This window comes from Lathyrus oleraceus, chromosome 7 (genome assembly GCF_024323335.1).
Source record: "Lathyrus oleraceus cultivar Zhongwan6 chromosome 7, CAAS_Psat_ZW6_1.0, whole genome shotgun sequence".
Taxonomy (NCBI): domain Eukaryota; kingdom Viridiplantae; phylum Streptophyta; class Magnoliopsida; order Fabales; family Fabaceae; genus Lathyrus; species Lathyrus oleraceus.
Window position 1 is genome coordinate 281,444,996 of NC_066585.1, and position 20,460 is coordinate 281,465,455.

Consider the following 20,460-nt stretch of genomic DNA (forward strand, 5'->3'; position numbering starts at 1 on the left):
TTTTTCAGGGGCAGTTTTGAAATTATAAAAGTATAGGGGTGTCAGATTTAAGTGGTGGGGTGACAAGTTAAATGTTCCATTATCCTTCACCCTATATTTTTTAAAATATTTCAATTATATTATTTTTACTTGTCAAATAATTTTACTATCATAATTAAGTATTCTAACATTTAAGCATTTTACACTTCTACCATTATGTATCGGATAACTTTGTCCAATGTATTTTGATACGTAATTTCTCTTAATCGGATAACTTGCAATTAAGTATTTCGATATTGTTATATATGTATTGGATTACTTGCATAAAAGTTATTTAGTATTATAATCTTGATTGGGTAACTTGGATATAAATATTCTGATAGTCTTTATTTTGTTCACCAGATAACGTGGATCAAATGTTTCTGTAGTATCAATTCATATTCTGATAGTCTTTATGGAGATCCATTTATAAATATGCTATAAAAATCAGATATGAATTGATACTACAGAAACAGTTCCAACTAAAACAATCCCAACTACAGAAAAATTTGATCCACGAAAAGAAGTGGTAAGTGGATTTAGAAGATTGGAATCATAAATAAAGTAATTATTATCATTACTCATTTAGATATTAAAACGATAAAAATAGGAATTTGCAGCAAACTAATATTTCATTGTGATAAAGATGAAAAATACAAGGAAGATGATACAACAACACAAAGTGTGACTAAAAAATATGGGTGTCCCAAATCAACACCGTCTAAAGATGATTCATGATAAAAGATATATGTAAGATATAGACTTTAGAAACATGATTTACCTGATAGATTAGAAGGTCAATTGTTAGTTGGTCGTCTAAGTTTTGAATAAAAGTAACACGTTGTTGATTTGACAAAACGTCATGTTCCACCTAAACACATATTTCTTTCATTACAAGAGTGAGATCTAAAGAATGTTACTTGGATCACACAAATATATAAATATATGAATAAATTATAAGAAGATATCATGGGTCCTATAACTGAATTACAACATCTATTGAAGATGATGGATGATACAATTATGTTTATTGGAGTAGAAAAAGAAATGACATATGTGTTGAGAGATATTTTTTTGGCACACCTAAATTTAGTGAAGTTGTTGAATATTTGTCCTACTATATTAATTATAGACAACACATACAAGACAAACAGATGCATACAACATTTTTTTGAAACTGTTGGTATGACTTCGACTGAGTTGACATTTGTTGTTGCATTTGCCCATATGGAATCAAAGTAGACGCAACATTTTTGTTTGGTATTGGATAAACTAAAACTGATGTTTATGAAGGAAGAGATTAAACCATAAATGATTCTGACTGATAAAGGTTCTGCTTTGATGAAAGTAATTAAAGTTGTATTTCCAAGTATGAGTAATTTGCTTTGTCAATATCATATCAACAAAAATGTTCAAGTAAATTGAGAAAGAGACAAAGTCTCTATGAGAAGTTATTTGGGGATCAATTTTCTGAAGTGAGAGAATCTTTAATGATTTCATGTTTTAATCCTCAACCACAAGAGAAATGAATGACTTTACTTGATATGGGTTATATGATAGCAAATCGGTACAACTTCATTCTTGTTTGTTTAAGGTATCCTAGTTTGGATTTCTCTCCTATGACGATATCACATTCACCTACTGTATATGTTTATTGCATTGGTTTTTGTTGTTCATTTTGGATTAGTTGCATTATGAAAAATATCATGGAGTAAGTTCTAGTTGTTTATGGTGTATAAGGGACACATGTGGAATATGGTGTTCCAACATGTGTGTTGTAACATATGGTCTTCGACAATAGACAAATGGTATTGTAGTTTTGGTTTAGAATTATTTAATTCAAGATTCACTATGCAAAAAAGATTTATATTTTATGAAGAAGAGTTATTCTAGATGTTTTGGTGCAACATGTGGAACACGATATTCCAGCATGTCTGATGTACAACATATGACCCTGGTCAGCAGGCCATGATGGATGTTGCTAGGTACGAAATTTCTAATTGAGATTCAATCAGATTTGTTGAAGATTATTTAGCAATGTTTGATTGATTTGTTTGATAACTGTTGAATATAAAATCATATTTAAATTTGAATTTGAATTATAACAAATCATATATTCTGGAGATTTTTATGAAGCATATCAAATCCAACAAGATTCAGCTATTATCGTCACCGACATCAACAGTATCATCAATGTATGGATGCAAGAAACCATGAAATTGGGACAAGTAAAGATGCCTCGAAGATGCATTGGTCGGTTGACTTTGACCTGACAGACTTGAAGGTTGACTTTGACATGGCAAACTTGAAGGTTGACTTCTTGTTGGTTTCATGCATGATCTCTATGTAGTTTGACTCCCCTGCGAGCCTTCTCCATACTCTCATTATGAAGGATCACGATGCACATCACTCTCTTCACTCTTTTTGTTCTTCTTAACTACCCTATTTGGTTTGTACTTCACCAAGGGTGGACACATCGAAGTTACGGATGAATGTGTTTGTTCCCTAAACTTTTTATTTAACACCCTCTAGCCTATAATATCCAAAGAATTGAAATATGTCTTCAACTCTTCACACTCTGCTTCTAAATTTAGCTTTGTACCAATATCTTCATGATTGACACCATGCTCTTCAATGTGTAATTTCTTCCAAAAAACATGAATTGGATCTAAAGGAACATGTTTTCCTTGTATTTGGAAACCAATAAGTTGACACGCACAAGGTAACCCATGTGTTGTTATAATGAAGCAACCACAAACGTCTTTCCTTCCCTATATGTTGTATACGCTGCCTTGAAAGAAAATCATGCAAGTTCGTATATAAAGGAGTGTTATACCGATGCTCAATGTTGGCAATACTTTTTTGGAACGAGACCCTGATTGAGAACAACTCTTTGAGCTTTTCTAGTGCCCATTTGAAGTTTTCCTCCCTTTCATGCTCCAAGTAGGCAAACCCTACCGAAAATGTCAATTTTGTTGATGTAACACCAACAATCTAAAGCAGTGGTAGCCGATACCTGTATGATCACGATGCATATAATCAAAAGTCGGATAAATCAAAGTATGTCAAAATTATATCAAGGTAGGATCACGACTCATATTACCTATTTGTCTTGTATGTATAATAAAAAATCAACATCAAATGATACATATTCAACAACTTTACTGAATCAGGATGTGTCCAGTAGATATCAACAACAACATTTGAGTCTTCCCTATTTCTTGTCCAGTACATATATTTCTCTCTATGAATAAGACATAACAATATTTGCATTTCCGTCAATGAATCTCTCTTGCTCACATTGTATGTAGCTCTAGATTTATACACTTGGATAATACTGGTGAAGTTTCCTGGATCTTTGTTTTTCAAGGCAGAATAATGTACCATGGAGCCATGTTGTACTTCGTTATGTCATTCACAAACTGTCTCTCATGAACTTTTAGACGACCTAATATGTCATGACCATATAAATCCTTAGATAATTTATGATTATGAAATCCACACTTAACCATCATCTTCCAACCAATGCCACTCGGCGCAGATCTCAGCCTAAAAAGGCATTTCATTTTCATATTATAGGTGCTCTATGATAATGTACTGCTTTCAAATGTATTCTTCCTTTTATAATTACCTCCTCTCCCACAATCCAAAATAAATTTATTTTTCATATCTTGTTGGCCATTTGCAGTATCAAAACGAACACTCACAACTATAATACCATGTTGTCTGCCAATATTTTGTGCTTAGACTAATACTTCAGATCGAGACTCAGTTATCTGTCATTTATATCACAGAAAAAGTATACGATCAATATCATATAAGGGCGTTAAAATATTTAATTTAAACTTATTACATAGCAAAACATACTTTGTATGTGGTGAAGAATTGCGTATAATCGCTACACGAATCTATAGATGATCCTGCCGACTCCGGACTACACAAATAAAATATTTTTTGAAATTTCTGTTACGTTACCGAAAATTTCAAATATACTAAAAATTTCCGATATACCAGAAATTTAGAAATTTCCGGTACTTGCTATTTGTCCACAAAATTTTTGGTATGAATGCAAAAAACTGAGTATCGAAAATTTTAAATTAAATACTAGAAATTTCGTTTTAATAAATTTGAAAAAGTAAAATTTATGAAAGAAAAATAAAATTTAAAATATAAATATTAGCAAGATATTTTGAGAATATTGAAAAATTGGGGGGTGTCAGGTTTAATTGGGAGTGGCAAGAAGAAATCTCCAAAGTTTTCAAGCAGTGTTTTACACCCAGTTTTATTAATTGGGCTTGGGCTAATCAATAAATAGTGGCCCAATAATGGAGGCCCATATATGTAAACTAGAAAACATGATTAATTATGGAGTTTTAGACGTGAGAGGAAAGAGGGGAAAATGGCGATAACACTGAACAATGGCTTCAAGATGCCTATAATTGGACTTGGAGTTTGGCGAATGCAAGGACAAGAAATCAAAGATCTTATTATCAATTCAATCAAAATCGGTTATCGTCATTTTGATTGTGCTGGTAATTTTTCTTTTTCTTTTACTCCTTCAAATTTGGAAATTAACTATGATTTTTATCATATTGACGAGATTTGAATGTGTTGTAGCTGATTACAAGAACGAAACTGAAGTTGGAGAAGCGCTTAAAGAAGCTTTTGACACCGGACTCGTGAAGAGGGAAGAACTTTTCATTACCACCAAGGTTAATTTTCACATTAAATATTGTTTGTTGTTATATCTATTGTTTAGTGATGGTGATTGATTGCTCTGAGTCTGATAATTAGTGTTTGATTATAAGTTACTTAATTAATGGTATTTGGGATTTGAATATGATTTCAGCTATGGAACTCTGATCATGGACATGTTGTTGAGGCTTGTAAAGATAGTCTTAAGAAGCTTCAGTTAGATTATCTGGATCTATATCTTGTACACTTTCCTGTAGCCACAAGGCATACTGGTATGTTTGGTTTCTCATGGTTCCATTAAAATTTTCTTTTTTGGGTTTTTAGGATACCTTTCATTTTAAGAATTGGCGAGTCTGCCGTGATTGGTTGCACCTTTAATCCTCAAATCTGCAGCTAGAGAGCCACAGTTATTGGCCACTATAGATAACTATGAATTTAACAAGTGATCCAAAACACTCTTATATGTGTTCTATAATACAACAATTTTCTCACATTCCTCACATGTGTAGGGGTTGGTACTACCGATAGTGCTTTGGGTGAAGATGGTGTCCTGGATATAGATACAACCATATCCCTAGAAACTACCTGGCATGCAATGGAAGGTCTTGTTTCATCAGGCTTGGTCCGCAGCATTGGGATCAGGTTTGATTTTGTGCTGCAAGCTATCTTCCTTATTTCTTCTAGTGGATGCTTTGGAATTACTTTTTATGACTTCAGTTTATGTGATGAGTTTTGTCTATTCATCTGGAAATAGTAGAACGATGAAAGATAAAAACAACCAATCTTGATAAGGTCATCACGGTTGTTGTCATGATAAACTGACATTTCTCACTATTAGTTATTCACAAATCACAAACACCTTAAAATGTGCGCTCCATCTCCTTCATGCAAGTTTATGTTATTTTAGGATGACTAAATATTTGCAGCTTATGTAGAAATTATAAAAAAAAGACTTGCAGCCAAGTGTTTTGCAACATTACTACTACCCTCTCTGTGTGATTAAGCAGTGAATTGCATTGACTTGTACTTACATTTTCAAGACTTTTTGTTTTTGCTGATTTATTCATATTTGTCACAGTTTCAAATGTCTGCCTACGCCTAATGGAAATAAACTCGATTGTCATTGGTGGCTGTTGGTCTAATCTAATGAAAAGGGGAATGTATTGGATAACCCATCTATGTATAACTTTTGTTGTCTAGTATTGACTTGAGAATTGTTTGATTCTATTGAATGAAATTACAATCTAACTAAGAACTATTTGCAGCAACTATGATATCTTTCTGACTAGAGATTGTTTAGCATACTCCAAGATAAAGCCTGCCGTGAATCAGATTGAAACTCATCCATACTTCCAGCGTGATTCTCTAGTCAAATTTTGTCAGAAGCATGGAATTTGTGTAACAGCCCACACTCCACTGGGAGGTGCTGCAGCAAACACAGAATGGTTTGGTACAGTTTCATGTTTGGATGACCAAGCTCTCAAAGTGAGTTGTCAATAATAAGTTCCAACACACAGATTGTAGCCTATTATCTTATCTTCCAGACATTATCTATCCTATATCAGTATATGTAACTAATTTGAGGGTCGTCTTTGTGTTGCCAATTTGATTTCAGGGTCTGGCTGAAAAATACAAAAAGACTGCTGCCCAGATTGCTCTTCGCTGGGGCATTCAAAGGAACACTGTTGTCATTCCTAAAACATCGAAACTGGAGAGATTGAAAGAGAACTTCCAGGTATTTGATTTTGAGCTGTCTAAAGATGATGCAGATCTCATCAGTAATATGGATAAGAAATATCGAACTAATCAACCGGCCAAGTTCTGGGGAATAGATCTTTACGCATGAGAATGCCCTTCCTTTTAAACATGTATCAATGTCCCTCAAATATGAAAGAAAACATCATGGCAGTTCAACTTTGAGACTTGTATTGACATTCTAATTTGGCATATTCTAATCTTTTGGGACATCCATTGTAAGCTCATTTGAATTGATTTAATGAAATATGCTTGGTAACGAATGTAAAATTATTTACCACTCTTATGAAAAAAATTGGACTATATGGAGTGATTGCAAAATATTTTGTTACTTAATTTACTTATCCAATTGTTTACTCACATCATGGTTCATTTGGTCATCCATACGACAGTTTAGTTGATAAGTTTTTGAAATATGGAAAGTAGATATTAGCTTTTGTAGATTTTCTCGATTAAAACTTGATTTCTTTTTTTTTGTTAGTATAGGGATTATATGAAAAATGAAGAAAGTGTGAGAAATTTGAATGTAATTTGATGGAATTTGAATTCAATTTGAATTTTAAATGAAAATATCTTATTTGCAATCTGAATCTTGTTGTAATACAGTGAGATTGGTTAGAGATTGGATGATGTATAGATGTATGATCATACATAGTTAATTAGGTGTGATTTAAATTTGTCTTTTTGTGTCAAAAGCTGACTTTTGTTGACTTTGTGTTTATGATGTATGATGATTATTCCATGATGCAATGCATGGATTATTATTGCATGTATTGTTAAGATGACGTATAAATTAAAATGCACTCTTCTTTTCGTTTTGTCTTACATGCAAGTTAGAAATTTGATGGAAAAATGCACATGACCATCACCATTAAAAGAAATAATAATTTATTTTATAATAATTTATTTTATAATAAAATGAATATGATCAAAATGTAGAAACAAAACATGATATCTTAAATTAAAATGAATAAATCAAAATATGAACGAAAATACAAAAATACAAAAAATTTGATAAAAATGCAAATTGACTAGATGAATTAAAACAAATGTCCAGATAAAATTTAGACAATGACTATACAAAACTAGTATATATATATATATATATATATATATATATATATATATATATATATATATATATATATATATATATATATATATATATATATATATATATATATATATATATATATATATATATATATATATATATATATATATATATATATATATATATATATATATATATATATATATATATATATATATATATATATATATATATATATATATATAGGTTTTTTTTATAAAAATAACCCACTTTTTCAAGGAAATTCCCAAAATACCTCTGATTTCAAAAAAAATCCCAAAATACCCCAATTTTAGGAGGAGTCGCCAATTGAATTGGAGACTCCTCTTAAAACTTGAATGGAGGCGCCAATTGGATTGGCTAGGGCACCTGCCCTAACCAATCCAATTGGCGCCCCTGTGTAGGTTTTAAGAGGAATCACCAATTCAATTGGAGACTCCTCCTAAAATGCATTTTTTTGTGTTTTATGGTATAAGTGAAAGATAAATTTGATATAAGACCACTTGATATTAATAAAGTTTGGCGTTTACACAAAGAAACCTAATGGTGATGACCGGGATCACCTAACCGACCTCCGGTCCCACATCCTCTAGCTACCCTAACCCTTGGCCCTAACCCATGTTGACGATTCTGCACCGGTGTTTGATCATCTGAGGGGCCAGGAGCGTCACTACCAACTACAGGAGAAGGCCCGTTGAGGTATTCAAACAAGTCGGCATAGTCTTCAGTATGCATCGATGGTGTACCGCCGTAGCTGAGCTCATGACCCATGCCAGAGAAGTTGGGATGTGGTTGACTCATGGATGGGCGACCGGGACGGTTGAAGGGAGACATGGGTGTGAACGATGCGTCGAGGAAAGGTTAGAAAGGTTGTTGGGGTGTTTGGTAGAGATAGGGTTGTTGGATGTTTTGGTTTTTGTCGCATCCGCGAAAAAAACAACCGGCGGGCTAAAACAAAAACACAAACAGAGCCGTCATTGCGCGTTATTTATCCCAAAATAGGGAAAGGAAACGCTCAGAGAAACCTGGAAAAAGCATGGTCTCGCGACCAAAAAGAAAGGGTAAGGGAGTCGGTTACGCAAGGGGAAGGTATTAGCACCCCTCACGTCCGTCGTACTCGACGGGATCCACGTTCTAAAAGAAAGAAAAGGTTGCTAAAACATCACACACACACACACACAGGGAACGCAGGTGGGGTTAAGAGGAAGGGAGCTCGGTAGGACATCGCATCCTATGCCTACATATCTCGTCTGGAACGAGAATCAGAGCTGCTGTAGTTCGGCTCACGCACGCCAAACAACACAAACACACAAACAGGCAAACATGGAGCCTGAATGCCAATCACTGGGCTTACATCAGCATCCGAACCAAAACACACGCACACTGGAACCCAGATGCCACTTGATGGACTTACACCGGCTTCCAAGCACACCACAAGAACAAACAAACGCAATCAGGATACGGACAACCAATCGCTGGGCTTACATCCATATCCTGACACACAAGCTTAACAAGCAAACACACACAAAAAGGAAAAAAAGTGCCCGGAGAGGTCTCGCACGACCTCCTGCCTACATACCTCGTCTGGAACAAGGATCAGGGCGATGTAGTTCCCCCCAACGGGGGAGAAAGACTAGCCAGACACAAAGGGAAGACACACTACCAGGGAGCTGTACTCGAGCCTAGTATTATCATGCATCATTGCCCTATGTTATGGTTTCTATCTACTTGCACAACAGCAAGCTAATCCTATCCAGGAAGAAAGCAAGCATGCAAGCATCAACAAAACAAAACAAGCATTTCAAGCAAGTATTCACAAAGCACACACTATATCCAGTCAAGTGAGGCTCAAATAATGGGTTAGACTGCCGAGGCAAGTCATCTGTACAAGGGTAGAGTTAGCTCTTAACCTTGCCATTGAGGGGCTAAGGTGAAGCCAGATGAAAGGTGAGTGAAGATTAGACTTCACAGCTCTTATCCCTGTCCAGGGAGAGCTTCTGACAAAGGAGCGTGGGTTCAGAAAGGTGGAACCCTTCTACGCTCAAAGACTCTGACACAACTGTACAAAGTACAAGATCTTGGGTTTGTGCCCCAATGCATCAACACAGTGGTGTGAGCAGAGGGACGACTCAACAGAATAGTGGGAGATAGATTGCATATCTCTATGATCCACCAATTGCCTTAATCAAGGACTTTACCTGCTTGGCACAAAGTTAAACAATCACAAACATCGCCTCTTAAGGAGGACTTCAGACAGTTGCCTGGCCAAGTAACAGGCCAGGTCTTCCAGACTACATGGAGAATAGAAGTCCTACCTCAATTGGTTTAAAAACCAAGCAACAGCAAGCAAGTTCTCAAGGAACTGTAAGCAACTTAATGTACCTGAAATTAATCAAGTATCATCAGTACTCAGACAGATCAACAGTAAACAACAAATGTTAATCAGTTAATCTGTACAGACAACACAAGTTAATGCACATAAGTGCAAGCCATGAGCTCAAGCTCAAGCATCAAACCCTACAACACAAAACCAATGTTAGTTTACAACATCAAACAATCTCAATTTACAACTTGAATTTTTCTCCTTAAGCCTTTTGCACTTTTAACCTGAAAATCCAAACCAAATGTGAGAAACTAGACCACTAGGCCAAGCCTAGGGTCCAAAGGGGATGAAAAAATCAAAACAGCAAGTGAATTTTATCCAAGATCACATTCAAACAAATTAGAATCAAATGCAATTGGTCCCATGCTCATACCATTCACCATTATCATTTTATGCACAAAATAGTATCAAACATGCAATTTGCAACTCCAAAAGACCAATCAGAACTATCTCACTCAAAAGCATATCAAATCAATTCAATTAATTCCACAAAAATTCACACCTAAACATGACACATTCAATGTATAGCATGTCAATTTTCAGCTCAATTGGACAAAAGAAAGTAGGTCAATGAAAATCAAGAAGTCCAGACAAAATTATACAAGCCAATTCAAGACATCCAAACAAGCATCCACTTCAATAATTCATAAAACAGTGACAACAATTAAGAAATGAATGGGATCAAAACCATGATGTCCTACAATGTGTCTACAATGCTCATGTCAAATTTCATCTTCATCCAATACCATATGAGAATTTCACAAACAAAATGCCAACATGTGTCACACAAGGTCACAAAATGAACCAACAGGGAAAAAATTATCAATCAATTAGAAAATGCAACCAAAAATTCCAGCAAAAATCACATGTTATCTTGACATATCAATGATCATTCATGCAAAAAATTGGAGCAATCAAACATTTCTAGGCCAGGCAAATAAAATCAGAAAGTTGACCTAGCTAGGTGTGACACAAATTGTCACACCTCTAATCAAAAAATCATATCTCCATCACCAAGTATCCAAAAATCACAAACCACACATGAAAACCACCATCAATGAGTCCAGAATAAGCACAAAAATTTTCATCCATTTCTATAAAGGTATGAGCATTTCATGAAGGTTTTGGCAAAGCATACAAAAATGTACACATGAACAAAATCAATAGGCCAATTAAATTTCCACACGTGCAAAAATTCCACAAAAATCACCATAAAATTCTACACATCCTCATGAGCATGGCACAAAAAATTTCACAAAAATTGGATGAATTTTGAGTGAGTTATTAATTTTCTAAGTTCACATAACAAAATGAAATAAGAAAAGAAAATGAAAATGAAATAATTATTAATAATTAAATCCAGTGGCATTTTTGCAATTTTGAGGAAGTTCGCCAAAACGGCGTCGTATTGAAAAGAAGAAATGGCGCTTCCTGATTGGTGGAGAGGCGCGGTAAACAACTTATTTGAAAGCAAATCCAGAAAAATGGATCAAACATGCCAATGTTCTTCGTTCTTCATCCAAAAGTTTCCAGAAAATGCAGAAAATTGAAGAACAACGAATTGCAACCAAAATCAACAAATGCATAGCCATTGGAACCGTCCTTCAATGTAGATTCAAGATATGTGATCTATTTAACCTAACTCCTACTGTGGCGAAGGGATCGATCGATTAAAGGTTTGGCATCAAAAGTTCAAAACGATATATCTCACTCATCAATTAACCAATTCAAAAACTAAGCCTAGCATGTTGATCTACATTGAACACACTACAAAACGCATATCTCAATTCAAAGAATAGTGAGATTCGATTTTTGGTACCTTGGAGATGGCAGTGATGATTCTTGAAGCTTTTGCGCACGATTATCCAAAACAGATGCAGATGAAGCTTTTAGGAAGATGATTGGAGAAGCTATCTCAGCTCAAACACGATCCAGAAGCAAGAATTCTTAAATCACCATTATTGAGCTCCTTATAAACAGTCACGATTTTGATGTTGTTGGCATGAATCTTGATGAAACAGTTGGAGAAGAAGGCTCAAGGAACACGAATCAACAAGAATTTTGCAAAATGATTGAGAATTGGTGAAGATTTGGTCAAAAAAAGTTTGATGAAGATTGATGAATTTTGGTGAATTTGGAGGGAAAGTTGGTTAGGTTCTTGAGAATTGTGATTATGATTTGCAATTCAGTTATGATTAAACCTTTATACTTCAACTTAATCACTTTCTTAATCACCAATTAGCAAAAACTCATGTGATTAGCATAATATGAAACTTAAGTGCAAGTTCCAAAATGCCCTTGCCAAATATTGAACCATGACAGCTCATGACAGCTCAAACATCTTCTATTTGGCATTTGTGACGTGTTGCAAAAATCCTCATTCCAAAATTCCATGTATTTCTCAACTTGGACCATTTTGCCCTTGGATTTTAATTAGTACACTTGAAAGTTGACCTTTTGCATTGACCATTTTTGATGAATTTTGATTATGCACCATGAAAGTACATGTGAAATGGAGTTTTCTCATAAAAAGATCACTCATTTTGGACACTCCATGTGAAAGTTATGCCACTTTGATTATAGGTCTTTTTTGAAAGTGAATGGACCATAACTTGCCAACCATACATGGGAATTTCAAGTTCTTGGACTTTTTGGAAAGGTGAGAACAAGATCTACAACTTTCATGTTGAACAAATTTTCATTTGGAGCTTTTTTGGACATGTAATTTTGTGGTGAAAAACTTTCCATTTTTGGAAACTTCCATTACAAGTCACTTTCCATTTTTGGCAATTTTTGTCCTGACTTTATTTTCTTCATTCTTGAGCTTTGACATGTCAAATAACACTTGTTTCAACATGAATGAAGTGTATCCAACTCAATTCCACCTCTAAATCCATAAAATCAAGCACAGTTGACCATAGTTGACTTTTTCAATTGATAGATGAATTTGGCAATGCACTGATCAAGCTGAGCCCCAATCCTCTGATGAAATGGCTTAATGATGAAACCCTAGCCTCCACAAGCTCAATACCATCATGGAATGATCCTCATATCCATCATAGACCCCATCTCCTAGCCATGCCCTGATTGGCCCAATGCAACTGATTAAGGTTGACCAGTGGTCAAAACCCTAATCTCAAGGTATATAATCAGTCACTTGATGATGACAAACCATGGTGATGATGATGAATCATTCCAATTAAGATGAAGACCAATCTCCTTTGAGAACCACAAAACCCTAATTTATAGCCCCATCCTCAGATGACTAATGATCAGTCAATAAAACCCTAGCTTGCACATGACCTCTCCATCTTCTGACCAAGACTTGTAAGGATGACTTTGCACAATGTAACCACATGATATGCAATATGCAATGACTAATGACCTAAAAATGCAATGCAATATGTTATGCTAGTCCCAAGAGAGGAGGACAAATTTTGAGGTGTTACAGCTGCCCCTATTCAATCCACTGTGAACCTGTCGATATGAACAGCCTCGGCTTTCAGATGATCAGGATGAAGAGTGATTGAATACCAAGAACAAACGAGCAATTTGCACTCTGATGGGAAAATAATTAACAACGCCTGTCAGAACCGGCGAAGAAACAACCTCTGAAAGAAGAATCCGTCTGGAACGGAGAAAGTCGGCCTGATTACCGAAACAGAAATATCGACCTGGATACCAAAATAAATGGTAACGCAGGGATAACCATGGCCTGAACACCACATCCGCTGGGGATCATTATTCCCTTTTTTTTTTTTTTTTTTTTTTTTTTACTTTTCTTGAACCCCGAAATTTTTCTGATAATCTCTTTTTCATTTTTATTGTCTGAACCCCACCTCGGTCTGGATACCGCCTCGGTCTGAACACCGGAAGACTGGTCTGAATGCCACGTCGGTCTGAATACCGGAAAACTGGCCTGAATACCACTTCGGTCTGAACACCGGAAAATCGGCCTGAACGCCACTTCGGTCTGAATACCGCCTCGGTCTGAACACCGGAAAATTGGTCTGAATACCACTTCAGTCTGAATACCGGAAAATTGGCCTGACTGCCACAAGCTACATCGATCTAAATGTCGGAAGCTTCTTCGATCTGAAAATCGGAAAATCGGCCTGAACGCCACTTCGGTCTGGATACCGCCTCGGTCTGAACACCGGAAAACTGGTCTGAATACCACTTCGGTCTGAATACCGGAAAATTGGCCTGACTGCCACTTCGGTCTGAATACCGCCTCGGTCTGAACACCGGAAAATTGGTCTGAATACCACTTCGGTCTGAATACCGCCTCGGTCTGAACACCGGAAAATTGGTCTGAATACCACTTCGGTCTGAATACCGGAAAACTGGCCTGAATGCCACTTCGGTCTGGATACCGGAAAACTGGTCTGAATACCACTTCGGTCTGGATACCGGAAAATTTCTTCATGCCTATCAGCATCGGCGAAGATAACAAAACAGTGATAATTGAGTCGGCATGCCTGCCAAAGATCCATGCTGGGGATTACACGCCACAAACTGGCTACTCCTTCTTCAACCCTAGCCAACAAACACTTTGCGTTTAGCTGGGGATTATTCTTTCTTGTTTTTCCTTTCTTTTTTTGGACCCCGGAAATTTCTTTGATTAACATTCCCATCTCTGCTCGACAGAAACTTTGATTCAAAATCACGATGCCAAACTCTTCAGAGTAACACCTTCACCTTTGAGCAAAACCACCTCTCAAACGATAACCACGGCTTGAGACCAGCTTATGCTTGCAATATGATGCATGACTTTTTCTGCGTAATGCTCCATAATTATGGAAATGCTACGCGATTTATTTTTCTATGCAATATGCTATGCTTATGCTACATGATGAATGCATAAAAAGTATCCCCCTCAAGGGATTCTGCTGAGGAGCACGAGACACTCTGCTGAGGAACTCGCCAATACTTCAATCTCCACCCTGATGGGGAATAGCACTGCTGCTGCTGGGATAAGGCAACCCTTGCTAGGGAAGAACCTCCTTTGCACCCAATCCGCTCGGGAAACTGCTGGGAATAAGAACCACCAACACTTTGTGGGGATACAACAGTCTTCGATTTGCTGGGGATATCAATCCCGAACCTGCTTCGGGAAACCCTCACAGATACCTGGCAACTTCACTGGGGAAATGCTCACAGATACTCCGCTGAGGAAACAGCAACCTCCAGGCCTGGCGACTGAGGAAAGCATCAATTTGACTCCTGCTGGGGATAACCATTCTGACCCTGCTAGGGAAACAAATGCCACTTCGCTGGGGACAACCCATGCAATCCATAGGTAGAATCAACTCAACTAGGGATGCAGATATCAGTCTGCTACGGAAACTCATCCAATCCACTGGTAGGATGAACACTGCTGGAGATATATTTCATTGAAACCCGCTCCACTCGGGGATAGCAACCTTCGAGCCTGGCTGCTGAGGAAACACCATTTTAAACTTGTCGGGGATAACCATCCTGACTCAGCTAGGGGAACCATAGACCTTGGATCTGCTAGGGAGTTGATCCTCTAATCCTGCTTGAGGACTTAGCTGAGGAAATGAGAAAAGTTGGTACAGAACACCCGTCGACTCGTCGAACCATGGTATCTACCTCCCAATCTCGTATCAGCTTTCCACTTTTGAGAATTCCCAGACTCGTCTGGACCTTTTCTGATCCATCATCTTGTATTCCAAGTCGCTTCGCGCTCGACGGAGAGCGTACTCCTGGGATTTATACATACTTTTCAATCTTCCGACTTTGAAGAGTCTTCTTGATTAATTCCAAAGGCCGTCGGACGTCCCTCGTCGTCTTCTCATCGCCTTCCCTACCCATTCACTTGCCCCTGATTGGACCCTGCGGGGAATTTCTATAGACTTTCCAATCTTCCGATTTTGAAGAGTCTTCTTGATTATCATCAAGGACCATCGTACGTCTCGACGTCTTCTCATCATCCCTTCATATTTATTTGTCCCTGATCGAACTCCATGGGGATTTATTTTCCAACAGCTTCCACATCACGACCTGCAAGTGAGTGAAAATATCTAACAGTTCCTGCAAAACAGATCGTTAGATAAAACCGTGCCCCAGGCGTGTCAAGATTTCAACACTTGGGTCACTCAACCTTCCGAATAAGATTTCAAGTTTTCAATCTTATAAACATGCATTGGAAGGGACCTGTATGTCTTAAAATGCAAGATTCTTTATCAAAAAATAATCGGATGTTTTTGCAATCAAAACGGTAATGAAAAACAAAAACAAAATTATTTGACTGAATATGCATTTTATTGATTGGAAAAGTGTGTGGCTCAAATTGAGCAATACAAAGGAAGCAATTCCTGAAAAGAGGTAATTGCGCACAAAAGGAAAAATCTATCCTAATGGCAATGTGAAACCCGTGATCTCATCGAGTTCCAACTCAGTTACACCCCATATGTCCTCAGACTCTCCGTGCTTTCTGCCTTCTGAACAAGACGCTTCTGATCGATCCCTACCAGGTATTATCCATGATGCTTTAACCAAAGCGCAAACGATCATGCCAGACGCAGTTGTTCGTTTCAATCCCTCTTTTGCCTGGACCGCCCTTTCGGGTTTTCAGTCCACCAGGATACCCTTTTTTGCCCAAGTCGCCTTCACAGGTTTTCGACTTGCCGGGTGTACAGTTTTTTCATTTTATCCCTAATTTTTTACCCGAACCTTTCTTCTTTTTTTTCGGTTCGCCGGGATGCCCATTTTTGCCTGGACTATTTTATTCTTTTCGTCCAGCGGGTCTCTTCATACGAAGTATTTTTTAACTGCGTCTGCATTCACAAGGGATGGAAAATCCTCGCCACCCATGGTCGTTAACAACAAGGCTCCGCCAGAGAAAACCTTCTTGACCACGAACGGACCTTCATAATTCGGTGTCCATTTGCCCCTTCGATCGTTTTGAGGAGGAAGGATCCTTTTCAGCACCATATCACCTACGTGATACACCCGAGGTCGTACCTTTCTGTCAAAAGCGCGCTTCATCCTTTGCTGGTATAACTGCCCATGACAGATGGCCGCTAGCCTCTTCTCTTCAATCAGGCTTAACTCTTCGTACCGGGTCCTTACCCATTCAGCTTCTTGCAATTTCACGTCCATCAGGACTCTCAACGAGGGAATTTGAACCTCAACAGGTAACACTGCTTCCATCCCATATACCAATGAGAAAGGAGTTGCCCCAGTAGACGTGCGCACCGATGTTCGATACCCATGCAATGCAAACGGCAACATCTCATGCCAGTCTTTGTAGGTTACCACCATTTTCTGCACCATCACACCGTCGGTGCATTCGAACGTTATCCGGGCAACAAAAGCTCATTCACCTTAACCTCCCCATCAGACATCAGGATCCGTTCGGATTCAGGGTCAGGCCCCTCCTCCGGGATCGGTTACTCTCAATCTTTCGATTGGAGCACCTCGAGATGTCCTCATCAGGGAACTCAAACTTCATCGGTTGATAATCCTCCACGGGTTGCTGGGCGATGTAATCAGACAATACACTCCCCTTAATTGCTTTCTGAGAGGTATATCGAATATCGTATTCAATCAAAATCATTGGCCCTTTCGCAACTCGTCCGGTCATTGCTGGCTCTTTCAGAAATCTACCTGATCAGATCCATCTCGAAATCCACAAAGTGGTATGAATCAGCATATACTGTCTCAGTCGGCGAGCAGCCTATGCCAAAGTACATCAAGTTTTCTCGAACATTGAATGTATTGTTTCACAGTCGGTAAACTTTTTGCTAAGGTAAATTGCATGCTCTTTTCGACAAGACTCGTCATGCTGACCCTATACACCTCGTAGACCCCTCGAAGGCTGTCAAGTATAGAATTGATGGTCGTCCCTCTACAGGGAGCATCGGAATCAGAGGTCCCTGCAACTTATTCTTTTACCATTCAATGCCCCTTGGCAATCATTATTTCACATGACCGTTTGATCTCTTTTCCTTGAATGGGTTCCCACGTAGCTGTTAGATGAGATTTGAACCATGACATGTAGTTCAATCTATCTAATAGACCACGAACCTCTCTTTCTGTGCTCGGTTCAGGCATTTCTTTATATATATATATATATATATATATATATATATATATATATATATATATATATATATATATATATATTTTTAGCAGGATCAACCTCGATTCCTCTTTTCCAATGAACCCCAGCAGCTTACCGGCCCGCACTCTGATAGTGCACTTACTGGAATTCAACCTCAGTTTGAATTATCTCAACTGGTCCAACAGCTTGGCCAAATCCGCCAGATGCCCCTCTTCTGTCCGGGACTTTGCTATCATGTCATCAACACAGCATTGGATTCCACGATGAATCATATCATGAAACAAAGTCACTCTGATACGTGACATCGACATTCTGCTTCTTTAGAGGACAGTCTTCTCTCCATGGTAGCTTGTGCCCAACGACATCGGTATTCGACCCTGGCATATCCTGATATGACCAGGTGAAGGTATCCACATGCTCTTTCAACAGGGCTACCATTCTGCTTTCGACTTGCCCCTGAAGCGGCTCCCAACTTTCACTTCCTTTCTGACCTCGGCGGTGCTTGGAATAACAATCTCAACCCGCTCCTCAAGCGGCTGAATCACCTTCTCCTCTTGTTTCAACAACCTGACTAATCTCCCAGCAGATCACCATCTTCTTCGCCTTCTTCTTCGGATTGTCGAAGTCATATGAGGTATAACCAAATTGTTATCAATGAGATCCGGAGAATTACTTTTTTTTTGAGTTGGGAACAAGACAGATCAAAAAGGGAAAAAACAGAAAACATTGCCATTTTTATTTGTTTTTAAACTGCAAAAATAAATGAAAAACAGAGAACACCGTTTTTTGACTGAAAAACATCCATTTATTAATGATGCAAAATGTTGCAAAATGAAACATGAGGTGGCCCTTACAATGAACCATTACGTGTCGGGCAACACATATGGCTTTCATGCAAATAAAATTTGAAAACAGAAATATTACTCTTCCAGTAGAATGACAGTACTGATCTTTTTAAGCCTTCCAGTTCCCTGGTACGCACGGCTTTATCCAACCATCAAACTCGCAGTTACCATCAGTCTTTTCACTCACTGTATAGACGCGATCTGAATCCTCAGCAATTGCACTCACCATCGCCTGACCATGTGCCGGCATGGGATTGGCATTCACGTTGGGAGACTGAGCAAAGTTGATTGCTTTAGAATCCACCAGGTCTTGGACTACGTGCTTAAAAGCTTTGCAGTCCTCTACACTGTGCCCGGGAGCACCCGAATGGAATTCACATTTGACATTCTCATCGAAATTGGCTGGCCTTTGATCAGGTCTCAAAGGTGCCAAAGTCCTCAACTGTACCAGCCCCAGATCCTTCAACTTCTTCAATAGGCAAGAGTATGTCACAGGCGGCCTGTCAAAATGCCGATCATTCATCCTCCCCCTGACTTGATATCCAGCCCTCTGAGGCCTCTACTGGAATGGCTGACGCTGCTGTTGCGGTTGCTGCTGTTGTTGTGTAGGCTGATTGTTAGCAGGAATAGTTACCGCAGCGGTGTGCTGGAAGTAACGGTCCCTACTGGGTCCTCTTTGAGCGTAGACCGCACTGGTATCACCCTCATTTTTATGCTGACTGTTCCCGAAGGACTTCTTCGATCCTGATGACGAAGCATTGCCACCCTGGATTTTCCCGAGCTTCAGCCAGCTCTCAATTCTCTCCCTAGCCACCACAATGTCGGCAAAATTTGTGACGGGACAACCCACCATCCTTTCAGCAAAAACCCCCTGCAGGGTACCCATGAAGAGATCAGACATCTCTCTGTCCATCAGTGGAGGTTGAACTCTGGCAGCCAACTCCCTCCACCTCTGAGCGTATTCTTTAAACCCCTCGTTATTCTTCTGAGACATACCCTGCAGCTGGGTACGACTCGGGGCCATATCAGCATTGAACTGATACTGTTTAAAGAAGGCATCGCCAAGATCTTGCCAGCTCTTGATATCAGAAGATTTCAGCTTGGTATACCATTCCAAGGATCCTCCAGACAGACTGTCTTGGAAAAAGTACATCCAAAGCTTTTGATCTGTAGTGTATGCAGAGATCTTGCGGACAAAGGCTTGAAGGTGAGTCTCCGGGCAGGAATTCCCATTGTATTTATCAAATGCGGACGCTTTGAATTTCTGTGGGATCACAATCCCCTCAACCAACCCCATATTTGACATGTTAACCACCCCAGGAGTGGCGTAGCTTTCAAGAGCTCTGATTTTCTCAGCCAGCAGCTGAATCTCTTTGTTCTGTGGCGGAGCACTATACGGACCAAATGGTTCATTGTGCATCGAGAATTGATCAGCCTCTCTGTCCTCCTCTCTGTCATCTTCAACACCAAAGAATGGAGGGAAAAGACTGTCTTTCAAATTCTGACCCGGCCCAGGTTGACCACCAGCACCACCAAATCCACCAACGTTGTTGTTCACCATACCTACGGTTGCTCTTTT

At 38.5% G+C, this 20,460-nt stretch overlaps 1 protein-coding gene across 1 annotated transcript; it reads left to right on the forward strand.

The window, feature by feature from the left end:
• The first annotated feature begins 4,360 nt into the window (after positions 1 to 4,360).
• LOC127100308 (NADP-dependent D-sorbitol-6-phosphate dehydrogenase) lies at positions 4,361 to 6,773 on the forward strand. Its single transcript, XM_051037446.1, has 6 exons — positions 4,361 to 4,550; positions 4,636 to 4,730; positions 4,868 to 4,985; positions 5,223 to 5,355; positions 5,979 to 6,198; positions 6,329 to 6,773. Exons 1-6 carry the CDS (start codon positions 4,418 to 4,420, stop codon positions 6,557 to 6,559), a joined length of 930 nt encoding a protein of 309 aa, XP_050893403.1. The 5' UTR covers positions 4,361 to 4,417; the 3' UTR covers positions 6,560 to 6,773.
• Positions 6,774 to 20,460: the final 13,687 nt, after the last annotated feature.